The sequence below is a fragment of the Mixophyes fleayi genome, chromosome 6 (genome assembly GCF_038048845.1).
Source record: "Mixophyes fleayi isolate aMixFle1 chromosome 6, aMixFle1.hap1, whole genome shotgun sequence".
NCBI classification, from domain to species: Eukaryota; Metazoa; Chordata; class Amphibia; order Anura; family Limnodynastidae; genus Mixophyes; species Mixophyes fleayi.
In genome coordinates this window covers 189,386,216-189,403,696 of record NC_134407.1, presented here as the reverse complement: position 1 = coordinate 189,403,696, position 17,481 = coordinate 189,386,216, and the positions used below count along the sequence as shown (strand labels likewise).

The 17,481-nt window shown below is 40.1% G+C and overlaps 1 protein-coding gene across 1 annotated transcript in view; it reads right to left on the bottom strand.

The window, feature by feature from the left end:
* Nucleotides 1–17,481, bottom strand: part of LOC142094969 (bactericidal permeability-increasing protein-like) — a 49,649-nt gene that overhangs the window by 10,428 nt on the left and 21,740 nt on the right. The window contains exons 3-11 of the mRNA XM_075177655.1: nt 17,134–17,268; nt 15,624–15,779; nt 12,767–12,830; nt 9,947–10,010; nt 8,923–9,014; nt 2,506–2,682; nt 909–968; nt 661–828; nt 159–226 (exon numbers count right to left, since the gene is read on the bottom strand). Of these exons, the coding sequence (XP_075033756.1) occupies nt 159–226; nt 661–828; nt 909–968; nt 2,506–2,682; nt 8,923–9,014; nt 9,947–10,010; nt 12,767–12,830; nt 15,624–15,779; nt 17,134–17,268 (984 nt within the window). The remainder of the gene's footprint in view (nt 1–158; nt 227–660; nt 829–908; nt 969–2,505; nt 2,683–8,922; nt 9,015–9,946; nt 10,011–12,766; nt 12,831–15,623; nt 15,780–17,133; nt 17,269–17,481) is intronic.

The window sequence follows — 17,481 nt, the reverse complement described above, 5'->3', positions numbered from 1 at the left end:
TTTGTGTGGCTACAAATTGTTCAATTGAAAGATCGTTTGTGAAAAGATGTTTTGATTTCAGATTAATAGAATTGATGCATCTGTGGGCGAATTTTGGTCTAAGTTTGTAAGTAAACATTGTAACACACATTGTGTTACAAACATTGTAGCATCTGTACCTGGTGAGCTCCAAGTTGCCTACAATCCGACCTGAGCGGACAGACACTTTTGCCAGAGCACTGGTTGTCTAGAGAGAATATGAAAAATGAAACGTCACTACAAAGTTATTACACAAATATATACACATGGTATTGTGTATATTTAAAATGTTAAATAACATATGTATGGATTATTGGTGCCTCTTGTACAATGGCATAACAATGGTAGCCCATGTAGCTGCTAAGGAGCCTGGCAGTGAAGGGGGGATGCAGAGATACGTCTGCTCTCTGGAGGTTTATGCGAAAAGGGTCGAACCACTTTTCCACTGTGATGGAACTTAAAGCCCAAACAGGGGTCCACTGCCTATAGTGTCCTTCCCTATATGAAATTAAGTTCATACATCCAGCTTGTTTGTACATCTAATATTAATTAATGACCATGTTCAAATTTGCATTATTTTGCAAAAAATAAATATGTTTTACTGATCAATAGAACATATATTATTAAACAAATGTAACCTACCAGGTTTAGAAGGAAAACAGGAGCCAGGGAGGCGTTGGGTAAGATGACATATGCTTGAATGTCCATTTTTGGTGAGATAGACAAATTTCCAGGTTTTATGTCTAGAAATGGAGCTGATGTAGTTGAAATTCTCAGTTTCATGAGCATATTTGGGTACATCTTTGATAACTGTAAAAGCAGAGCAAAGACTGAAAACATTACTTTGTTGAAGACATATCTGAACCAAACCTGGTAGGCACAGACCTTACCTGAGGTATCAGTGTCCCGAATGAGGAAGTGTTCAGTCGAATGTTGTAATCCTTAGGAATCTATTGTGAGATGAATGCAGAGATATGAATGTTTATATTGACAAATCTATGTAAACAACACACACTTAAAACAAGACTTCTATGTAATAATGTGTTTATATATAATAACACCTTTAAACATTTTCCAGTGCTAGTGCAAGTGCTTGTGCAATGCAAGAAATGGCAGAGGAACTGTGTTTTCATATTTATATTTTCATTATTTTTTTTATATCATTATTTTTTTATGCTATTAGGTTTGGATACAAGGGGGATTTCTGGTACCCGTAATACCACCCTTTGCTGTTGCCTATAGCAGTGACCACAAACAGAGACAATATTTGGTATTCGGCTAAGCAGTGATCTACAGTGCGCACAAGAACGTCACCAGGTTGTTCATGGCAAGGTTTTTGTTGGAAGATGGTTTTGGTTCAGGCACCTGCCAGGATTCCAGCATAGGCCGCACTTGAATTTTTTTTTGAGCTTGTTTGAATGATGGAATTTGTTCTGTCACTTTCATTAAGAAATCTGAACGGAATACATGCTTTGCATTCTTATCACAGTTTCTGATTAGTCTATTTGGTACTATGAGTATGAGTATGCTAAAATAGCTCCCTACAGACAACCTGTTTAGTCCTTGTTGGTAATGCTAAAAAAAAAACATAAAGCTACCTTAACCGGACCTGCAGTATTGCAAAAAAAGACAAAAACGTTTTTCTTTGTAATACAGCAGTTCCAGTTAATGTAACGTTATGTATTGTTAGCATTGCCAACAAGGACTAAACAGGCTGTCTGTAGGGATATATTTCCTGGCAGAACAGTACATAGATAAATCAACCTTTTAATAGTGCCTTTTGAAGCAGGTAAAAAAAATCTGTGATTTTCTTTGTTTTCTATTGCTCTGGAGAGAGTATAGAAAGACAGTGTGCACTGTAAACAAACTCCCAGACTCAGTGCTCAAGCACGGGCACTTCCTTCTTTCATGCACACTCACAAGGCATGTGAGCTGCAACATACGAGAAAGCATAAAGCTGCATTCTGCCCAACTATATAAATAAAAATATAAATATGTATATTGTCATATACATATTGTCTATTGATTAAAGTAGAATGTTTAGTTGTTAAAATATGGTGGTTGATGATATTATTTTGAGCTGACTTTATTTTAGGTGAAGAAGTTATGCAAATAGAAATTTGAAGTGACTTAAATTAGTATGCCAATAATTGAAAACACAAAGTTTAGCTATCTCCACAAAGCAGTTGATTTTGTATTTTATTTAAAAATAAAGTTTCAGATATGTTTATGGGGTAATGTGGCCTTCAATTTTCACCCTCTTTACTTATGACTTGAATAAATAGCCTTCAGTTTCAGATGTTGTCCAATATTGTCTATTACTGAAAAGCGTTCACTAGAAGTTTGGTCAATGTTTACAGACAAGACAGTTAGGTACCTAGCACCACCCTCACCTTAAAGTACACGAAAGCCATGACTCCCCCCAGCCCCATACCTCTACCTGCTCCCACTTATTATAAAGCACATTTACTTTGCACTTAGGCATACCATGTTGTCAGTGACATTGAAGACCAGTTTCCCAGTTGTATGATAAACAAACCCCGCCGTGTTAAACAAGTAATCAGAGACTCCGAAGTAAACCATGAGGCTGTGGTCCACAGGTAAGGACAGGGTCGGCGGTGAGAATGGAGGAGGAGTGTGATGAGCAAGTTCGAAAAATTCCCCCTGTAGGAACACAGTAGTTAAATATTATTTCTGACCCATGTCACTGGTATATATTACATCATTGTAAACTTAAATAAGATAGACTCCTGGTATATATTTTACTATATATAAACTTTAAATACATATTAATGTTCAGACATATATACACAACAAATGTGTAAAGATTTACTGCACTGAAAATCACCAACCACTTGTGCACAATTTAAAAAGCATTTAAAGTGTGTTCAGTGAAAACAAATAACGTAGTAAAAATCCTCAGCAGGTTCATGTGTAAACAGACTTGTTGACTTTCCCCATGGTATAAAGTTCATGTATAACTGTGTAAACCAAGGTAACGCCAGAGGACTAAAGAAAATGAGAAGGTTCTAGCACCCATTTTCAGCACAAAAATGAAAAAAGAGGCATTAGACACAGGCAAAATGTTTTATATTTACAAAAAAACACATAAGAAACAATACTAAGAAATCAACATAAAGTAAACATCCTTTTTCCGTTCTACCAATGACTTCAATTGTATTTTTCAATGAAATATAATATTTTTTTTACTAAAAACACATTAGAGCTTTATAATTTGACCATGATGGATGAAAAATGTTTGAGCAATGGACCTTTTTATAATAAAGGTAATGAGTGTTAATTAGAGGCGAGTGGAATAGTGAGGTGGCAACGAGGACAAAGTTGTGTGTTGCAGGAAGGGTGAAGGATGACATAGTTCTAAAGCTAATGCCATGATAGGAAAACTATTCGTTAAACTTTGGAATTTAAGAATAAGGGGCAAGAAACTGGGGCAAATAAAAAAAATACCTAGTTGCAATATTCAGTGCAGTTAGTAGAAGTCAGGTTGTAGAAGATGTAGCTTATTGATTATTATTATTATTAATATTTATTTATAAGGCGCCACAAGGCATCCGCAGCGCCGTACAGAGACAAACAAAATTACAATACAATGGGAAACAGCACAGTACAGTAAACACAGCAACTCAGTAAGCTCAATGCACAGCTAGAGAGGGCGGGGAAGGGGGAGGGAGGATCCGCAAATGACGGGGCCCAAGAAGGAGGGCGCCTTCATTTTATTGATATTGATATTGATATTTTATTCATATTGATGGGTGTCTTCAGATGTTGTTCAGTGTTTGTTCCACTTTGTTGTTTAACTGTGCATTTCCTAACACTTCATGACAAAACCTAATCAACAAGAAATGCCCCAATCCACCCACATTTATCCCATAAAAGGATACAAGCTTTTGCACCCCTGCAAACTTGGCCATCTCAAGCCACGTGGTTAGTCATAAAAACAAGTGCATTTGCACAAAGATAGTCACATTATGTCATAAAACAGCATTTGTATTGTACTTTGCTCTGTAACATGGCGATATATGAACCTTATTGCGTATTTGCAATATTTCTTAGTTGGAACAAAGGATTTAGTTAAAAAGTCATGTGAAACACCGCAAAACCAGAAATGCCTTCAAATATTTAATCTAAAGCCTTACCCTTAAACTAAACTCCCTTCCACCCAGGTTCTTTTAAGTCTGGTGTGTGAAGATTTACTCCATGATGAGAGATTATTTAACAATACCTATAAAAAAGTGATGTTTTGGCACTTGTGAAGTTTGTTAGCAGCTGAGGAAACAGGCACCAGGTGGGAAAACCTCCCCTCTTGGTTTCTGGCCCCCAGATTCCCTCACACTCTTCCCCATTTAAGTCTGGGAAGTGGGATCTTGTCCAGTAGATGGGAATGATTCACGGACCTGGGAAGGTGGGATGCGAAGACAGGAATCTGGTTCTTCTTGACATGTAAAACGATCTGCATTTCCATGGTTCACCACTTTTTTCGATAGATAGTAAAGTTATAGGTTTGCAGTGCTAGACTCCAAAGCAGTACTTGTCCATTGACTCCTGATGTCCACTGTAGCCAACTGAGGGGGTTATGGTAGGTCACCACAGATAATTTGTGACCATGCTAGTATGGCTGCAACTTCTTTAGTGCCCAGTCAATGACTAGGCACTCTTTCTCTATCGTGGCATATGCCATCACTCAGGCCAACAATTTGCGAGAGAGAGCGCTCTCAACCATCTTCCCTGACCTGACTCCTAATCCACAACCCCGGGCATCAGTTTGCACAGTGAACCGCTGTCGGAAGTCAGAGGCGTCTAACACAGGGTGACTGGATAAAATCTCTTGTTATGTTCGTATTGTCGCTACCAATAAATATTTTCCAATTAATGCAATTAATGTGGTTCCAACGCACAAAGAGATTTAATAGCAAAAGATAGCAGAATTACAGCAAACCATTATAAAATAGAGGAAAGTATAACTGAATATATTACGCATGCGACAGTTGGCACCAACTCAAGCTTCAATCAGAACACTCTGAGGACCAAAGCCAGAGCTCAGCAATTTATACAATGTACAGTCGTAAAAGTAGTGTCATCACAGAGATATACAGTTACAGTTGTAAGGTCTTCATTCATAGGTCAAAGGTTCTTGCATTCTTAGCTACTCGATGTGACATGAATTCCTCTAGTCATTGTTCTTCAAACTGCCAGGTGTCCTATCCTCCGCCTCTAGACTTGTATAAGCTGGACTTTATGACCCCTGTGTACTGGTTATTTGGTTTATGAAATAGTGACATTATTTAAAAACTAGCGTTCGCTGTGTGCAGTCACCTAGCCGCTGATACCGGTTTTCTTCTATTGAAATGAAACGAGGAGTAATACAAGATCAAACACCATACATTTATCAGGACCTGAACCATAAATACCTGTAATGTAAGTTTATCTTTGTATAAATAACTTTTAAGTTTTACTAATAAACTGATGTAAGTTGGAACTTTATTAAATGTGTAAATGTAAGTGTAAATGTAAGTGAGTATGTTGATTTCCCGTGCAATTGCGTCATTAGATGTGGAGTACTAATCACAATCGCGTAGTAAACCAATATTAATTAATTTAGCCGACTTCATCCCATTATTCGACTTCCATACTCTTTTAGCTGATAAAAGGCCCTGTCACATTCTGATGTCTAATTATTTTGTTGTATGTACTTTTTATTTTTTAGGTTGGTCAGAGGCTTTGCAATGGTACCATACTGTGTTACAAACTTATAATAGTATTGAGCCGTATCGAGGAAAGCTCGTACTTGCTGCTGATTGGTTGGGGAAGGAAACTTGGCTATGGCTTCAATTTTGTACGGCTCCTGTTGCATGGTACCAGCACCAAAACAATTTCCCAAGTACAGTATCTCTGCCATCTGACACTTGTCCGGTCTGATAGTCAGTCCAGCCCGACTGATTCTCGCAAGAATTTCCACTATGTGTACCAGATGTTCATCCCATGTTTCAGTAAAGATGGCTATATCATCCAGGTAGGCCTGTGCAAACTCCTGACACCCAGTCAGCAGGTGAAATTATGCCCCAGCAACCTTCATTCTAAAGGGCATGGATATGAACTCAAACAGCCAGAATGGGGTGGTGAATGCGGCGCGCTTTTGTGCCTCCTTGGTAAAGGGTATCTGCCAATATCCTTTACATAAGTCCAAAGTGCACACAAAGTGGGCCGCTCCCAGTTTGTCCAATATCTACTCAGGGCATAAGCATCTGTTACCAGTACTTTGCTCAGTCATCTATAGTCTATGCAGAAGTATGTATTTCCACCCTTACTAGGCACTACAATAACTCCCAGTTCTAGCATTTCATCACCCTCCTTTCTTATCATGCCCAGCACCTTGGGCTCACCCTGTAGGAAGGTTGATTAATGGGCCAGGCATTGCCGGTGCTAACATGATTGCGCCTGTATGCCTGTGCATAATATGGAGCAGATTGAAGGGGGTGTACCCCAAACTTGTCTCTGATCGCTCACAACTTCCTGGGGTAAACCTACATGACTAAAAATATTCGTAAGGGCTTGGGCAACATGTTCAGCAACAATGGATTCCAACGCCACTCTGGGTACCGGGTCACGTAGTCCACCACATTCTGAATGAAATGCTTCCCGCTTCTACTCTGTTTGTTCATGGGACCTAAAATGTCTATGGTGACTCACTGGAAAGTGTCATCAATTATAAGCATTGAATGTAAAGGTACTCGGCATGATGGACCCCCAAAAGTTTGGCATACCTTGCACGACACGCAGTCATGCTTAACATCTTGGTTGATCGCAGGCCAAAATAAACTACACAAGAGCCAGATGTGAGTTTTACAAACTGTAAAAGTGTCTGGCTAAAAGGATATCGTGGTCTAAGGCTAAAAGCTGTGCGCATTAATGCTGAGGGATGACCAGCTGTTTCCTGTGCAACCCTGGCTCGGCGGATACCCAGTACAGTATATCTTCCTCCCACATGAACAGGTCCCCAGTGGCGTGTTCCCCTGTACCCTCTGTTGTACTACGTATCCCAACTAATGATTGGTCTATGCATTGCACTTCCCTAACTCTGTTCTATCTACCTCTACCAAGTCCACGTCAATATTGGTCACATTTTCAGAGTTACTCACCATTGGCGGTTCACAGACTTTGGGAACTGATCCCTGGGAGCCCTTGGTTACTAGTGTTGAAGAGCTAGTCAACTCTTGATGCATGGTGAGAGCACGGGCCATGGGAATATCACTCTCTTGTTCTACCACCAGGGCAATGCGTACCCTGCGATTTTTTAGCAACTGTAACCTGGCGACCAAGTCACGATGAACTAAAGAAATAGACCATCAGGACCTGATGATTATGCCAATTCAACTTAACAGGTTGCAGGTGACCTTGCATATTCTTAGGTGTAGCCTTACTCACAGTTGCTACCGCCTCCACCTGATAAAACTACCTCCTTCGGAGAAGGATAGTACTCTCCCTCACCTCGATCATGTTCCTTTTGACACACAGTGACTTCCGGTTTTGACTGTCTGTTGTCTGAAATCTTCCCTCAACCCCGTGGGCATTTCCAATTGAGGTGCCCTAGCTGTTGGCAGTTGTGGGACTCGAAAAAGGCATGTCCTCACTGTCTGGTTGGGATGGCCTGTGGAGATGGCTGAATTACTTTTAGTGGTGTCTTTGGCTCTCACTGATACATCCAGGTAGCTTTGCTGTATCCTTCGTTGGACACTCTGCACCTGGGACAGTTGGCCAAAAATTCGTCGGTCAACTGCACTGCTTGGTCTGTCTCCTCGGCTTCATATCCACAACCCATTCCTTTATTTCTGGAGCCATTCTATTAAGCAGCTGCTCCAGAATAACAATGTTGTTTATTGGGCTCCTGTGATGGCATGTTTCCCATCTAACACTGGTTGCAACTTCTCCGCAGCCCTTTCACGAATTCTCCATGGTAGGAATAACCTCGCACCATGCCTCAAAATGTGACTCCGTAAGTCGCCAGGTTGACAATTGACAGTATTGATTTCCACATAATTGGCACTTTTCTCTGGGCTCAAGACCTGATTTGCCTTCAGAGCTTTCCCCATGAGATGGGCACTAGATATCAAGCCCAGTTCTCCTCCGAGATACTGTGCAATATCATCAGCGGTTAGAACACATTTAAATGAGTATAGATATTGCTGGTAGTTTCCACATAGTTTGGCACATCTATATATCACTTTCAGAACCGCTTCCAGTACTGCTGCCCTCTTGTGTGGAGCTGCCCCTTGACCCAGAATGTCCATCTATTCTTGTAGCTGTGCTGGACTTCTAATGCCTGCGATAAGAACCAAGCCGTCTGATCAGCCATTTCTCAACTTGGACCCATATTCTCCTCTTTAATTTCGGAGTCCTCTTTCTCGGTGTGAGGATTCTCCAGGTTTCATTGGACCAGTTTCTTTATCATCACCACTTTTGTGTCTGCTGCAGTTATCTCAATTCATTGCAGCTGACATAAATTTTTTGTCTTGTCGTTTTGGGAAAGACTGACCTAAGAGGTAATGCTCTGGTCAGTGTAATCTTGCCTTAAGACAGATTTGTGTGCTGTCGGGACATTCATCTACTTTGAGAATTGTAACCTGCCATTTGCCAGACTCTGTTACCCACTTGGTTAATGTATTTTATGCTGGTGTGTTCTGTTGACATTCCTGACTGTTAAGTAAAATCTCATTGGATTCATACCTGGTGTTGGCTCCAGTGACATCCTCACAGCAGCTAATTCAAGTATAGCAACTTCAGCATATATAATATGATAACGTGGTACTTGCAACAGCAATCATGAATTGGTTGTACAATTAGATCTCTTTTTTATTTAGAGTCCTATGAGTAATAGGAAGCCCTCACCTTTAGCTGCACATCCACACAATCCCCTGCCACTGGTGGGGGGCCAGTCAGTGAATAATCAATAGCGGCCACACTGTCAATCTTTGCAGTAACTATAAAATAGTATGAATAATGAATATCTGATATCAGAAACTTCAACACAGTTAAAAAAAAATTGTAACCCACAAACAATGCAGTTGCACAATGTATATTTTTGCACACATGTATCCATTTGTCATACACACAAGTGTACTACGTAGTTCTGCTTTTTGGTTCTCCATGCAAATGATTGGCACATTCTTCTGTGGGATTGTGGTCTGCCATAAGATTGCACATACTGGCAAACAAATACAACACTTCTGCCTACTATTACTTTTTATTCTCACTATTTTTGGGGCACCCGCTTAACTAATTACACTTTCATTTTTCTTATAAAATACTTTCTGTCTTAGCCATATTTATTTCTTAAATAACTCAGACATTGGGTTTGTCTTTTTCTATGCCACATTTGTTCATTTTAATGTTTTAATTAATTACTTCAGTTTATGTATGCTTTCAAATGTAAATGGCACATGGAAAGTGCGAGAGGCTTTCCATTGAAAGTCATGACTAACACGTGGGGGTAAATGTATCAATATGCGGGTTCTTCAACACCCGCGTGTTCAGCCTCTTCCGCGATTAAATTTCAAGCGGCGCTGCATTGTAAAGGGAACCCTTTACAATGCAGCGCCGCTTAAAATTTAATCGCGGAAGAGGCTGAACACGCGGGTGTTGAAGAACCCGCATATTGATACATTTACCCCGTGATCTCTGGCATGTCAGTGGATATGTAAAAGTTAAATCATTTTTCAGGGAGGTGAAAAGGACTTTGTGAATATCAACTGTACCAGGAAACCCCTAAAAGGGGTAGATTTATCAAACGTTCTGTAAAGTAGGGGCAGCGCATTCTAGAACGCTCGTAATTAACCCTTGAGATGCAGGAGGAGAAAGCACAAAATCTGTTGTTCTCTCTAGAAAGTATTATCTCCCAGAATTAACTTCTCACCTGGTAATGTTTGCAGAAGTGGTTCCAAGTTTTTGGTAATGGCATTTTTGACAACAGGACAGATCTAAAGAGAGAAAAAGAACATTTTAAACAAAGGCAAATGATAGATAAAATGCAGCTTATATACACATAAATGGACATGTTCAAATTGATACATATTGTAACTGTTTTCCAATAGAAACTGCAAAATCTGAACTTTAAATACACTAATTAATATGAAACACTATTTAAATAGAATTTTAAAAAATGAGAAATATTAATTTTAACACAAACAAGACTACTAGACTCCTCCCTACCCTGGGCCCCAGGGAGAGAGTGTTTGATGGTTAATTTCGTACTCCAATTTTAGGATTTAATCTGTATGGGGCTGTCCTATAGGGGTGGATGCTGCCTGTCACCCCTAAACACCTGCTGGGATTTGCTCCTATAATTCTGGAAGGGATCTTTCCAAGGCAATGACAGTACACACAGAAAACAATGTTCTGCTAACCTGGTTAGATAGGGATTTGGCTTTCCGAGTTTAACTGTTAAAATTATTTTTTGGACCTCCAGTCATCGGAAGCCCCCTGAATCCATATACAATTGGGAACCACAACAACAGAGTGGGAAAGTTGTATGATATCATAGCTAACATTAACAGTGATTAACAGACCTTTTGTGGGACATATGTTTCTATCTAACAATAAAATATTAAAATCACAATTTACATATCATGGGGATCACCTTTCTTGTTACCGAGGTGAGCAGTCCCAGACCAGCTTAACTTTTTGGAAGAGCCCAGTACCCTCCTTTTGACACAACATGGGAATACCTGGGCTGGCCACACATGCTTCAATTCTACCTGAGAGCTGACGGGATTACTGTCCACTTTATCCTCTAACTAGGGTGGCCAAATTGGACAAAATCCAGCTGTTGGATGCTGGAACTGAGTTGCTGTGTGATCTCCAATGTCATTGGGTCCTGTTAGTGATGTCAGGACATGACCTCATGCACAGGACAATAGGGGTCATCTTCCATGTAAGTGCAAAATAGAATTACTTCACCATGATATAAATTACAATTGGATAGAGGAAAAATGGTATTTCCAGTGAGATCGATGTAACCGATGATAAAAAAAAAAAGTAAAAATTATTCTGATTACAAAGTACCAAAATCACAGTCATTAAGGTGATAAGAAATGTGAAAGTGAAAATTGAAATTTCCTAGTTCCTGCTATGTATCCTAAATATCAGTGCATTATTATATTCACTTTCTCATACTACATGTGCTAAGTATTCCCTCTTGCTGCTCAATGTGTTTTCACGATCCTATGCTTGCAAAGTAATTTATCTTTCACCGTACCGTGACCATTGCCTAGCAATGGACTCTAAACATACCTCTTTTGCTATAGTGCAACAAGCTTTCTTGTCATGACAGCAGCTCTAAGTTGTATACAATGAAGAAAAAATAAACATAGCAGGTGTGTAATCTGCAGGTTTTTATATTAGTATATTAAATTAAATACAAAGGTACTAAATGAAATTCCAATGGGCTTTTCATTTTGGGCTCCATTTGGTCTAGAATCTGCCCTGGTAAAACAGGAAACAAATAAGAACAAGCAGTATTTTAGGAGAAAATACTAGATGGTCCTAAAGTGTAGTAGGATGGACTTTGACATTTCACTCTTTTCTCGGCATGCTGGATCCAGAACTGCACAAAACTAGATGCAGATTGATTCTTTTCAAGGGTATCTGCAAGGACTGAGAAGTGGGCGTGCACCTTGGAATGGGCTTGGTGGATAAGGAAGTATCCTTAAGAAGTATTGTAGGGCCGCATACTTACTAAATAGTTCACTGTGTATGTCCTTCATCGCCTTACCATACCCTGAATAAGATAACCAACTTATATAAAATAAAGACACGGAGACCTGAGTAAAGTGGCACTTAAGTATTTTATTATAACCTAATTAAACCGGGTGGCGGAGAAAGAGCAGTGTGGGTCAGCTCCAGCGATACCCAACCAAGCGTGGACATGGCAATATAGCCTTAATCCCACCCACTTCTCTCATAACCCCACTGCTTGGCCGGCCCTAACCTGGCATCAGAGTAAACTGCACTCACCTCACTACTCACTCCCCCTCCCTCACTGAGCCGGGCGAGGCCCCTCCCCACGGAAGGGACAAGAGTTACCGATTGCCTTGTAAGGGGACAGATACCTGCGGCCAATCACGATAGAGCTGTATATATCAGCCGCTGATCGCAGTGCCTTCCTCCCCCACCAACTACCTATAAGCCCTAAATGACCAAGTTAAACAAACCACCATTCCTTAAAATTAAACCAAAATTGGCGTGGGTGGGCGGGATTTTGCCAGCCGAGTAACTCAGCCCAGGAAGTACATCATACTATACAAAGCCACAAGACCCTCCCCTCAACCTCATTGGTCGGGTCTACATCGCTGTTAACCCCTTCAGGTAAGTGCACGCTCGAATGCAACACTGTCAATATTTAATAGAGTTCGTCTATAGGGGACTCTCTTGTAATTATTCACAAATGAGCCTTTCAGGCTGTGCTTGCACTGTGCCCGTACAAAGATTTGTAAAGTATATATAGAAGGTATAAAGCACACGCTTCACATAGGAGGCAGCTTCAGAAGCTTCCCATTAATTCCAGTTTTACACACAGGCCAGAAAAAAATTCTTTTTCTCTACATTTACATTTGCAGCATATTAGAAATATTGTTAAAAAAAATATATATCTATGCAGCATTCCAAATGTAAAAATCACCTTAAACTCTATTCTGCAAAATATATTATGAGAGAAATTAATAAATCTCAGACATACCTTCTTTTCTATATCTTTTCTCAGTGCTTTGTCAACGTAATGGTGGAAAACATTAATTAACCAGCTGCAACAAAATACAAAAGGAAAGTTACACAGAAAGGATTAAGCTGCAATTGATGCTGTTTCATAATGCCCCTGTTTCTGAATGAATCGCTCATAACATCGAAATGTTGGTATATGAGAGGGTGCAAAAATTAGCAGGTCCTAATGATAGGAAGTAGGCGAATATGGGTGCTCATAACTAAATATGGGCTGGGCACATTTGTGCATCTCATTTTACATCCCAATTCAAAATAATATTTTTGTCCACAGGTAAGATATTTAAATGAAATTTAAAGAGTGGAGAGGGCCTATTTGCTTTTCCTGATTTGTCAACTGCCGGATAGACATTATTCTCCTGTAATAGACTCTGGGCCTGAGGCATTAAGGAGAGCAAAGCATAAAAAAGGAGCAACTTTGCACCTGGGCAAAACCATGTTGCATTGGAGGGGGAGGTAAATTTACAATGTAGGGACAGATTTTTCGTTGGGGTAGGACATGTCATAGATCAACTTTAAATTTCAGTGTAATAATAAAGCTATCAAGTATTTGTGTGCTAGATGAAAAACAGCCAGTATTTAACTTATGTGCAAAATAATAAACTAATTTGCACCCCTTTTATTGTAACATGGTTTGTCCCGGAGAACATTTACAACCAATTAATTTATGATCCACTGCTCAAGACAAAACTGCAGGGAGGTGGAGTGGCAATCTGCTTTTAAAAAACAGTTAAACTCTAGGCCCACCCAGTCGGAATAACTTGCTCATTTAAGTGTATGGACATCTGTAGTTCTACAAACAGGGCCATCTTAACAACATTATGGGCCCCCGGGCAAAGCAGTGCACCGGGGCCCCTAAATATAGATATAGATATAGATATAGATATATAGATGTATACAGATACAGATATAGATATAGATATAGATATATAGAGATAGAGATAGATAGATGTACTTGCTCAGTGACGCTTGTAGGTTTTTTTTTGCAGGTTTTTTTCTTTTGCAGGATTATTTATTCTCATTATTCTATGGGGCCCCCTTGCCCATGGGGCCCCCGGGCAGCTGCCCATTGTGCCCAATGGAAAAGATGGCCCTGTCTACAGAGATGGCTACAGTGAAGTGAAGGGACAAGGAATTGTTGCTGGTGTAGTCCTGGAGCATTAAAGATGACTCATCCCGGGGAATTTTAATGCATGGGTCAATGATAAACTCTCACACCTTGGCCAAGACCTCCTCTGCACAATACATACTCTGGGCATCACACAGAGGGCATAACTGTGCTATGCCCTCTGTTATGCATGACAGTGGTCACACACTTGATCTTGTTTTCCAGAGTGAATTAGAAGCCTCTGACCTAACAGTAAACCCAGTTACTTGATCAGACCACCACTCCATTTGGTTCTCAACTGTAACCCCTCAAAATAGAACTTCACCAATGGAGATGACCAGGTTACTTATCTGGCTGTTACAGCAAATCTGGATGTCTATGGTATAATGGGTGGCTGTGACAACAATATAGAGTAGTTACAGGCTTGAAAGATGATGGTGGAAGACCAATATGGTCCAGGATGAGCTAAAACTAACTAAGTATACAGAAGAACACCAACTCACAATCACCCATAAGAAGTCCAAGTTCAAGTGAGATTATGGCAAACAACAGACCAGCACAGCTGTTCTGTAGATACTTTGCAGACCAACATATCTGCAGCCTGATGCAACCCTCTCCCAGTCAAGGTGCAATAAGTATGCAATCTTCTTTGCTGATAAGGTATCCTCCATCCGGGCTGGAATCCCAGCAGTGCCGTCAAATGAGCGCCAAGGATTCCTGAGATGGTGTAATGTACAGCTTGCACTCAAAACAGATAACTTCTCGTCCCAATATACATCAGTGCCCCATATATATCTTGCTCAATACAATATTACTGCTGCTAGTATACAGCTCCATTACACACCACACTACAACTCCATTACACACAGCACTACAACTCTATTAAAATTCCACTGTGCATCATACAAAACGACAGTGTCCCTAGTATAAAACCACTGTTCCTAGTTATAAAACACCACTATTCCTGTATAAAACTCCACTATTCCTGTATAGAACTCCACTGTGCCTGTATTAAACACAGCCTTCCAATATAACAATTCTGGTTCCATATACACATCTATATTTATTTTCCTATATGCTCCATATACATATCAGTATTATCTCATATTCTCAACATATATATATATATATATATATATATATATATATATATATATATATGTACACATTATCCCTATAATCTCATATACATCTATATTATCCAAATACACATAATATTATCCTAAATTCTCCATATGCACGTTCATATTATACTGCTATTCCATTGTCACTGCTCCCAGTAATCTATATACTTCCCCCATAATAAACATACATAACATCAATCTCAGCATAATCTATCAAGATCAATTTCCCAAACCCAAAATATGCATACATCACTGTCCACATAATTAATGTTTTTTTACACTTCATTAACCATGTTGCTGGGTGGAGGGAAGGTTAGTGAGGGGGTTTAGAAGCAGAAGCAGAAAGGACTAAGAGAGACAAAGTTTTTTGCTTTTGTCAAGGTGTCTGTGTGGACTGAGAAATAGTGACCTTCGTTGATATATAAATCTGTCTTTATCCCGCAAATATGCACATGGCCATTTTCTACTTCACAAGTATTTTTTTTTTCCGTTTTGTGGGGATGACAAATGGATCCAAAAAATAATGTGTTTTCAATATGCTTGTGTGTACACTACCTAAAGCTAATTTAAAAAAGTGAAGAACTTACCCGTACTTCCCGGACACATGAACCTTGACATCTGAGATGTGGCAGCTGCAGTCTGAGAGAGCAATAGTTGGTCTTCCTGATCCATCACTTCCCAGCTTCAACCCTACAGATATGCTGAGTCCTTTTACCTTCAGGTTAAAATTGCCTTTTGGTGTTCTAATCAAAACATAAATACAAACATAAATACAAACACGAGTTCAGTAAACAGAACAAAAGTACCCATCAAAAATGGAGCAATCCACAAAATTAAAATGTACTACCTTGAAGGTAAATATTATGGATCCTAAAAGCCAACCATGGTTTAAATCTGCACTACCACCTTGTAGAAGGTGGTGCCAGAGGCGGAACTAGCGAGCTGTGGGCCTCGGTGAAGGTAGGCGGGGAGGAGGGAACCAGGGCCTCTGCATCTGCCATATAGCAGACCCCATTATCTCTATGGGCCCCGGTGTACAGCACCTGCTGCACCAATGGTAGTGCCGCCACTGGGTGGTGCTTTATCCTAGGCGCTGCATTACGTATCTGTTTTTCCCAGTGTCCCTCCCATTGTCTCACATCCCATTTGAAAACCAGGGTGGTGGAGTGATTTATCCTCTTGCTCAAACACACCCTCTGCAGCCATTTAAATTTGGCTAACAATTAATATTAATTTTGTCTGTTCTGTATTACCGAGACATAGGGAAAAAAAACTGCCTCTGTTAGCTCTTCTGCCTCACAGCGCTTGAGTCATGAGTTCAATTCCCGACCATGGCCTTATCTGTGTGGAGTTTGTATGTACTGCCCGTGTTTGCGTGGGTTTCCTCCGGGTGCTCCGGTTTTCTCCCACATTTCAAAAACATACTAGTAGGTTAATTGGCTGCTCACAAAATTTACCCTAGTCTCTGTCTGTCTGTCTATGTGTGTATGATAGGGAATTTAGACTGTAAGCTCCAATGGGGCAGGGACTGATGTGAATGAGTTCTCTGTACAGCGCTGCAGAATCAGTGGCGCTATATAAATAAATGGTGATGATGCCATAGATAGCATTAGATAGATTAGACATACTATGCCGATTTCAGCAGGACAGTCCCAAATATAGGGCTCTATTCCACTGTCCCACCTGGGGACAAGTTTGTCCCGCGGGTGGAAATATTGGGGGGGGGGGGGAAGGGTGATATCTAATGGGTAGCCTAATGCTACCCATTGCTACCCATTTTACAGCACTAGACAGCCCCCTGGGATCATGGCTACGCTCCCATTGTGATATTGCCATGCCCACTGCATGGGACTTGCATATTGGGAGGTATGGATTAGAAAATTGTAGATATAGTGGTTGTAAGTAGAGTGAAGTCAGTTTCCAGGTCAGTAAGAATTAGGGCGATATTTAATAAAGCCTGTAACTATCAGCAGCTTGGATGATCTGCATTCACCTTCATCCTGTCCAGTTATGTGTGAGATAGATAGATAGATAGATAGATAGATAGATAGATAGATAGATAGATAGATAGATAGATAGATATGTGAAGCTTCTTACATAAAACGATATTTTGTCTTGATCCTAAATTTTCCAACAATGTTGATGAAGGCTCCAGAGATTGACAGCTTTAGGCCAACTTTGGGAACAGGGCTAATTTGTGAGCTGGGTAACTGGAAGCTGCGGATAGCCATGCTGTAATAGCAAAATACACCATGTTAATTGTAACACCAGGATCAAGGAAAGTTGCCTTATACAATTATTACATGACATTAGATCAGTGCCTTTACCTGTGGCCCTTGGAGGGTACCAGGTTGCACATCACTGCATTAGACAACAAACAGTGGGTAATGATGGTAAAGATATATTTGGTGAAATTAAATAATATTTGATGCATTCATTTTAGAA